The sequence below is a fragment of the Melanotaenia boesemani genome, chromosome 1 (assembly GCF_017639745.1).
Source record: "Melanotaenia boesemani isolate fMelBoe1 chromosome 1, fMelBoe1.pri, whole genome shotgun sequence".
In the NCBI taxonomy this organism is placed as follows: domain Eukaryota; kingdom Metazoa; phylum Chordata; class Actinopteri; order Atheriniformes; family Melanotaeniidae; genus Melanotaenia; species Melanotaenia boesemani.
This window is the reverse complement of record NC_055682.1, coordinates 6111783-6120445: the sequence shown is the minus strand read 5'-3', so window position 1 is coordinate 6120445 and position 8663 is coordinate 6111783. Positions and strand designations below refer to the sequence as shown.

General features: G+C 37.6%; 1 protein-coding gene across 2 annotated transcripts; it reads left to right on the top strand.

The window, feature by feature from the left end:
• The first annotated feature begins 3903 nt into the window (after nt 1-3903).
• LOC121642627 (myoblast determination protein 1 homolog) lies at nt 3904-8136 on the top strand. 2 transcript variants are annotated; one of them, XM_041989404.1, is made up of 3 exons: nt 3904-4592; nt 5073-5145; nt 7532-8136. In XM_041989404.1, the coding sequence occupies exons 1-3, from the start codon at nt 4062-4064 to the stop codon at nt 7720-7722; spliced, it is 795 nt and encodes a 264-aa protein (XP_041845338.1). In that variant the 5' UTR covers nt 3904-4061; the 3' UTR covers nt 7723-8136. The 2 variants fall into 2 exon arrangements, with proteins under 2 accessions (XP_041845338.1, XP_041845345.1); XM_041989411.1 differs by having other exon boundaries at nt 7566-7718.
• Nucleotides 8137-8663: the final 527 nt, after the last annotated feature.

Genomic DNA, 8663 nt, shown 5'->3' with positions numbered 1-8663 from the left:
GGATGCTGGTGGGCAGCGATGGTCTCAGAAATGTACATAATAACGGAAACTCTGCTACCACACTGAGTTCTGGAAAGATCGGAAAAATTATGTAATGCATCTTTAATACATACATTTTTACTGGCTAAAAATAGACACTTTCATTAGTTAACATTAAGCATTTTTTTCTTACATTCGCAAACTTTTACAGATGTTTTATTTCTTCTCTGAGCAGAAACTGCAACATACATCAGCCCTAAAAATCTAAACAGCTCACTACATGACCTCTTTTGAGCCTTAGGAGACCCCCTCCCCCGAACATAATAGTAGAACACAAAACATTAAGACTCATATTTTTAGTTAACTGACCATAAAACAGCTACTGTTGCAACTATTTTGGTAAGTGATTAATCACTTTCAAAACTGTTGCGTAAAAAAGATGACACTTTCTGGTTTACTGCACATAGATTATGTTGAGAGTTCCACAGAATAAGAAGTAAATGCAAATAAAACCAGGAGACATGAGTAATCTAGCAAAATAATAAGAAAGCAAAAAGAAAGTTCTGCAAGGTGTAATAAAAATGCAAAAACCCAATTAGCAAAGAAAATTGCATAGATAATTTAGTAGGTGATGCAATTACTTAAGAAGTAAAACCTACAGAAATGTGCAAAGGACTACTTTAATATTAAGCTGGAAAATGAAGCTGGTAGAAATCTAAATGACAAGGTACAGTAACACCAACAAATCCCACTAATCATTACAGTTTCCACTTATAAACACCTGTTTCCTTCCAGTACTTAACCTCAAACAAACAATATTTCCACATCTAAAGTCATATTCAGAAGATTCAAGTTACCCAACATGCACACTGTGTTCACCTCCCCCCCTTTAAATTAAATTAGAGCAGGTTTGATGGTGTAAGATGGGAGATAATGTGAGGAGTATTTTTCTCAGGCCTAACACGCATACATGTGTGATGAAGATTATGTGGAATTTGGGAGGAGTGGGCGGGCCATCGTTTCGTGACAAAGAATGAAAAAGGGAGAATTTCTGAGCAAATTTTAAGAAAAACATCAGAATACCTACATAAATTACATTTAGAAGTTTTTTTTTTCCCTTTTGTTGTTTTTTAAAATGAAAAAGAAAGTATGCCAAGCCAAACAAGATGAAGTATGGTCAGACAATAAAACAAAACAAAAAAGATAAATTCACCTTGAATCAACTTTTATGTTCTAAATCCTTGTAAACATCCGTGACCATCAGCAATATTTATCCAGTGTATGAGTTGCTTATAAAGTCTGTCAGCAGCCAAAAATACAGAATATCGGAGCTTAAAAAGTTTGTTTCCAGTCTGTTATTGGTCTCTGCTTGGCTTTCACCTGGTCTCTGATTGGCTGCTTGGGCACCACCCAAACTGACCCATCACAGCTATTTAATATAAAATGGGTTCAGTACAAACATTTCAAGCTCTCATTGGTTGATTGTTTATCCAGGTGTGTCCAGAGGGATTTTGGTTCCACATTATCCAGTTCAGGGCCTTTCCCAGCTGCTATGCCAGGGTATTTAAGATTAACTTCATCGTCTGACTAGGGGAAATTCATCTGTCCAAGGTGTTAACACTGCTAGTCCATCCCAGTCCATTACTAACCAGAACTTGATAACAATGCTGATCATTAGCTCCAACTAGCAGACGCTCCAGAAAACCAGTGTATCAGTGTTTCTCAGCTTTGGTCCTGAAGTCCCGTTTCCCTGCATGTTTTAGATCCATTTTTTATTTTTTCTGGGTCACAGCTCCACGTTTCCGAAGTTTTCCTATTCCAACACACCTGATTCAGATTAATGGACCTGATCAAGTTGAAAAACAGCTGATTTAGATAAACATGGCCATTTTTTTCAGATTAGTAAATATTCTTTTAACATGATAGATAGATAGATAGATAGATAGATAGATAGATAGATAGATAGATAGATAGATAGATAGATAGATAGATAGATAGATAGATAGATAGATAGATAGATAGATAGATAGATTTGCTTGCGCTGCCACCCCGTTTGAATCTGTCCTGGAGAACGAGGGAGGTGAGAGAGTTGAAGAAAATTCCAAAATGATGCCAGTGTCCATCTCAGCTAGAAGGGCACTTGTCTTGGATTTCATGAGCTGCTAAATTTAACGCAGTACTTTCCCATGAAGCTGCAAACAGTTTGCGATGTGAGCAGTTCTTTCTCATACTGCAACTCTATATCTCTGAAGCCATGAAAATGCTCACGTTTAAAAGACAACAAACACAAAGACACACAAAACAGGAATTTTAATCTAAAGCTTAAATCATACATTAACCTTAGATTTGTCTTTAATGAAAATCTAGTTTTCTTATTTATTTGGACTTAACTGTATTTTTCCCTTTTTTTCTTACTGCCATCTTACTTAGAAGTATCATCAAATTAGCTGTTTAATTGGTCTTTGGATGAATAAACATGTATTATTTAAGTTCCTGCAAAAAACTTAATAAAAAGAACACTTGCATTAAATCTTATAAAAGCTAAGATAAAAAAGTCTACCAAAGATGTGAACAGATGACCACCAGTTCACCTGTAGGCACCATTTTTCTTTAACTATGGCCAAGTGAAGAAGAGAAGCCCTTACTCCTCAGATTAGAGCCTTGATAACTGTGTGACGTTACGACCGCTCAGCAGGACATCACACCGAAGCACTGAGAAGGAAACGCTGCAGGAGTCTCCAGCAAATGTGACCGCAGCTTGACACAAAGAATAGTGCAATAAGATCTTTACAATAATATTTTATTTAATACTTGTAAATATTTTTAAAAGCACCATTTTACGGAGCAGCTGCTCAAATTTCGCTGTTGTACAACAACGAAAACAGAGGTGGTTCTGATTCTGATCTTCAGCTTTCACTTATTAGGACATCTGTTTTATTAGCAATGAAAGACTGATCTTAAACATGAATCAGTGTTATGGAATTTATTTTCTCTCCACTAAACATAGAAAGCATGTCAAACATTGCATGTGCAAAATTTTATAGCTGCATAAAAATTATTGTTTAATTTTTAATTCTATAGCAGCAACACATTTAGGACAGGGCCATGTTAAAGATGCAGTACAGAACTTTCTGCAGCAATTTTCTCAGTGATGACGTGTCGACGGCTAATCCAGCATCCATCTTGTATCCCATCTGTAGTGTAAGCTCTCTCCAGCCAGAAAAGGACCGTCCTATCTTTTTATCGCCTGTCTTTCTCTCTTTCTTTTCCTCTATTCCTCTGATAACACCTTCTTGTGATTTTTTGCTGAATCAGCACATTCAAAACAACCGATGCGAAACTCAGCTGCAACATCACGCAGTGTCTAATTAAGTTTACTGTGCTACAAAAAAGCATTTCACATACAGATTCAATATAATTTCAATTTCAAGTCTATGATTAAACTAAACTGCAAATTTTATCCTCTAAAAAGTTTTGATTTTTTTTGTAGAATCACCACACCTCAGAGGGAACAGCAGGTGACCAAATTTCTCCTACTGCTTTGTCTCATTTGATGATTTTTATTAGAATGTTAAAAGGCAAAATAAACATGAATCTAAGTTAATAGTAGTGATCTGATGCTCTGGTAGGACCACATGTGCTCAATCACTTAGTGAGGAGCACACTTAATTTAGGGCATCGGACTCAACAGTAGACTGAATGATTTGTGAAGATGGACTTGACTGCTGTTTTTATTGCTTCCTCTTTGTTGAGTGTCACCCCAGCGACCACACGTTGCACACACACTCACGTATTGCACACATACACACACCCCTCAGACTATTGGTGACTTATCCCACTGCCCCGCCCCCACATGGGCTCCTTTATAAATACACACCAAGCCAAGGAAGCTGAAGTTACACAGACTGACCCTTTAAACACACTATTAGCTCTGCTTTTTATAAACTGTTGTGTAGTTTTATTCAGGCAGGCTGGCTTTGAAACTTTCTTTCCTGGTCTTTCTTATTTTGAGTTAGTTCACTTAGATCTTCTTCATTTTCTTCAACCTGCTGTTGCTGTCAGTGAGACCTCTGGAGAGTCCGATGGATCTATCCGACTTTCCCTTCCCTCTCTCCTCAGCTGACGACCTCTATGACCCCTGCTTCAACACCAGTGACCTGAACTTTTTTGATGACTTGGACTCCCGGCTGACACAGACCAGCCTGCTGAAGACAGAGGATCATCTTCACCACCATGTTCCATCGACAGAGGAGGAAGACCAGCATGTGAGGGCCCCTGGGGGCCTCCACCAGGCAGGCCACTGCCTACTTTGGGCCTGCAAGGCTTGCAAGAGAAAGACAACTCATGCAGACAGGAGGAAAGCAGCAACGATGCGAGAAAGGCGGCGACTCAGTAAAGTCAACGATGCTTTTGAGACACTAAAACGCTGCACAGCCTCCAATCCAAACCAGCGGCTGCCAAAAGTTGAAATCCTGCGAAATGCAATCAGCTACATTGAGTCCCTGCAGACGCTGCTGAGAGCCGGGCAGGACGACAGCTTTTATCCACCAATCGAACACTACAGCGGGGAGTCGGACGCCTCCAGCCCCCACTCCAACTGCTCCGATGGCGTGGTGAGTTCATGAACAGCTGAGCAGTTCATGCACACCCTCATGAAATGTAAGGAATGTGTTGGAGGATTTATTTTTGGCCACAGTGTTTAATTTTGATGAATGGGATCTTCAAATTGGAGCACATTGCATCTAAAATGTTTTTGCACTTAAATGTAACATGCAGTCCATTTCATATGTTGCAGCTTCACAGATGTTTTTTTTTTTTTTTGGTCCTTAAAAAAGACACAATGCAATTATATATACTGAGTTACAGGGTATGAAGTTGATTTTTTTTTTTAAATATAAAATGAAAAATACTTGTACTTTAAAAGATTTTTTTTGTGATAATACAACATGGTAATGTGAACTGAAATATAGTATCGTGAGTAATAAAACCACTAATGTAATTTAATAATAAAGAAACTGAAAGTGTGAGTGAATGGAATAAAAAAAAGATTTAAAGACTGTATTAACCAGTTGATGATTATGTTTTGTTTGCAGGTGGATTTCATCTCTCCGTGTACAGGCAGAAGTGAAAACAGTGACACTTCTTACTGCAACCAGACAGCAGACGGTGAGTTTCTCAGTTTCACCGTCCTTTGTCGTCCTTTGTCTCTTTAACACTTGCAGTGGCTGAAGCATAAATATGTAAGGGTTAAATTAAATTACTTATATAAGAGTTGTACAACTTGTTAAAGGTTAAAACTTATATAAAGATAGAGGTGAAATTTTTGATTTTCTTTAACTTAATAAGAAAACATCTTTAATAAACAAATTTTTACATTTTTTTATGTTAAAAATACCAACATTTGAATCAATCACCTGCAAAAATAATCAGAAAACTAATGACAATAATGAAAAGCACAGAGGTCAAGAAATGCCAGGATTGAAAGATTTTTTAAGCAATAAATCAAACCCAAAAGATAATTATCTTAAAGTAATTAATTACGTAACTTAAAGTAAAAGACTTGTGTACAGATTTAAGAGATTTATTATCATATGCGCAGTGTAAAAAAGCAGTTAAACACTGCAATGACAATCACTTTGCTGTGCGCTCCAGAATGTCCAAAGTAAAAGCACTGTATTTACAAAACAAATAAAATGCAATGACAAAAATAATCTTAATCTAGTTCATAATTCAACCTGGTACAGTTAATTTTTTTGCTTACCACAACAAGGCCGGTTACTTCCTGAAATTCAGTGTCCACAAACACTAATTCCTTTGCTCATAGATAGACATTTACAAAATTTACTTTTACATTTAATATTACAAAATCCAGAACTGTCACAACAAAGACAATAAATGAGGACATTCGGTGTCAAACAATGAAAAAAAAAATTATTTTCAAGTTCACCATAATCATCTTTTTCTAGAGAAAACAAAACACTGATTCCCTGAAATACCCAGATAAATAAAATCTTTTTTACACATAAATGAGCTTTGTTAATTCAAATTAACACACAGATCTAAAATAAAAAATAATCTTAAAATAATGACATTACAATAAATAACTTTAGGCCACTCCGTGCTTCCGTACTTGAGCTACAGTTTAACAGTACTGACATGTAATCATAAAAATGACCCCCATCTATCACATAAACGTGATGGTTCTTCATTATGTTTACATAATAAAAAGTGATATAAATGTATCTGTGTAAGAGTCACAGTGGACATTTTTATTGCAGAACGTGAAAAACGCATGTGAACAGTTGTGTTTTGGTCATTTTCTGAATAGTTTTTTCACCTCTGAAAGATTTAGCTTTAAAATAACTGGACTGAGTTTTGCTGCCTGCTGATTATTGCTTACAAAGAATCCACACTTTCCCAAAAAAAGATCCTGTCTCTAAAGTTAAGATTTATTAAACATGACAATGTTGTTAAATCTGCCTTTGCTGTGATCTTTCCTTTAAATCCATGAATACCCACGAAGAATAATGGATGGATAGATGGATGGGTGGGTGGGTGGATGGGTGGGTGGATGGATGGATGGATGGATGGATGGGTGGGTGGATGGATGGATGGATGGATGGATGGATGGGTGGATGGGTGGGTGAGTGGGTGGATGGATGGATGGATGGATGGATGGATGGATGGATGGTAGGTGGGAGAATGGATGGATGGGTGGGTGGATGGATGGATGGATGGATGGATAGATGGATGGATGGATGGGTGAGTGGGTGGATGGATGGGTGTGTGGATGGATGGATGGATGGGTGGGTGGGTGGATGGATGGATGGATGGATGGGTGGGTGGGTGAATGGATGGATGGATGGATGGATGGATGGATGGATGGATGGGTGGGTGAATGGATGGGTGGATGGATGGATGGATGGATGGATGGATGGATGGATGGATGGGTGGATGGGTGGATGGATGGATGGATGGATGATGGATGGATGGGTGGGTGGGTGGGTGGATGGATGGATGGATGGATGGATGGATGAATGGGACACATTGTGCCAAAGCCTGAGACAAAATCCTTAATCAATCACAAGAAATTTTAAAAAATGAAGTAAAAACAACTCCAGCAGTGAAAACTTATTGGTATCTGGTGAAGGTATTTGATGCTTAAAATGATGAGCATTGCTGTTTGTTCAAGTTACTGCCAGTTTGTCTGAGCAGCAACATATAACAGACACACTGTATGTAGTTTGAAAGTAGTTTAAATATTAATTTAATCTTGTAGGCTTTTTGTCCTCATTAATATAGTAATTTAATGTAAATGTGTGTATTATGACTAGTTTCCTGATCAGTGAAGATCTGTGTATGTCATAAATCTGTAATTAAAGTAGAAGTACTGTGTATGTCAAACTTTTCTCAGTTTTTAGGTAATCTGAACCTGTCGGTTGCTAACAGAAGCTAATTTAGCTGCATTCCGGATCTAAGTTATATTCCAGCTGCTGCGCTTCTTCTTGCAGAGTCAGTAAATACACATTGCTCTTGTTTTATTTCTTTACAGATTGCAGCAGCAGTAAACTGTCGCTCATTTCCAGCTTGGACTGTTTGTCCAGCATCGTAGAGCGCATCAGTACAGATCCGGCTGTGGCCCCTGCTGGAGATAGCGTGGTCCCCCGGGGCCCTGGATCACCTCACAGCACTGCTGCCTCCAGTTCACCAGTTGATCCCAGCAGCATTTATGAGCCAGTCTGAACCAGGAGGACCCAAGGACCCATCTTCCAAAAAGACAGACTGATTACCTCCGTTTTTTTAGGAGGAGAACACTAAAATATTCCTGATTTGTGAAGGTCATGGAAATAGGGACTCTGAGATCAAATAGTTTGACAGCTGCATTTCCTTTATTGGGATGAAAATTTTTTTCCTGAATTTTGTGTCAAGTTTCTTCAGTTTTTGCTGATGAAGTGAACATGGCTGCTGTCTGCTTCAACATTACAGCAGAATTATGAAGGAGAGGACCTTTCCAAACTAATTACTGATGATCATAACTGAGGACCAGTTATTGCATAAAGCTGACTGCTTGAATAATGCCATAACATGCATTCAGCGTTTTGTGAGTTTGTTCTGTAACACGTTTCTATAATATTTATGAGTTAATTAAATCTTAATAAAGAGAAATTTATATCGAGTTTAATTTGATATTTCATTTTATTCCAAAGTATAATTATTGTATGGATTTTGTCCTTTTGATATTATTAATGGAGTTTGCATTCTACAGACCTTATTTCTTATAAATTCTTTAGCTGAATATTTTGCAACATAACAGTAGCATCACCTTGAGATAAATTAAAGTTTCTTTTTTTTACATAAAACAATTACAGATGAATATTATCTTGTATTTATTATAAAATACCATTAAAACTCTTTTAGTTCTTCTTTCTTCGGTATCCACCGCGTCCTGTGGGAATAGCTTTAAAGAGTAGCAAAGGGCCATGACTAAAATCTGATTGGACACACCAGGTGCCACCTCAGGGTGATTGACAGGTCACTGGAGGAGGAGACTTGCATGGATCACCAGTGTCACTAAGCCAGTGTGAAATGAATTTTAAAGGGGCTTTCATAATTAGTCATTCTTATAAAATATTGACATTTGGCTGCACATTTCTTGAAGAGATTTTGTCCCTGTGAAAAGAAAT

What these genes read in the sequence shown, in the direction of transcription:
- LOC121642627 (XM_041989404.1), top strand. Translation starts at nt 4,062, where the DNA reads ATGGATCTATCCGACTTTCCCTTCCCTCTCTCCTCAGCTGACGACCTC. An exon ending in CCAACTGCTCCGATGGCGTG is followed by an intron (nt 4,593 to 5,072) that starts GTGAGTTCATGA and finishes TTTTGTTTGCAG; the next exon opens with GTGGATTTCATCTCTCCGTG. An exon ending in CTGCAACCAGACAGCAGACG is followed by an intron (nt 5,146 to 7,531) that starts GTGAGTTTCTCA and finishes ATTTCTTTACAG; the next exon opens with ATTGCAGCAGCAGTAAACTG.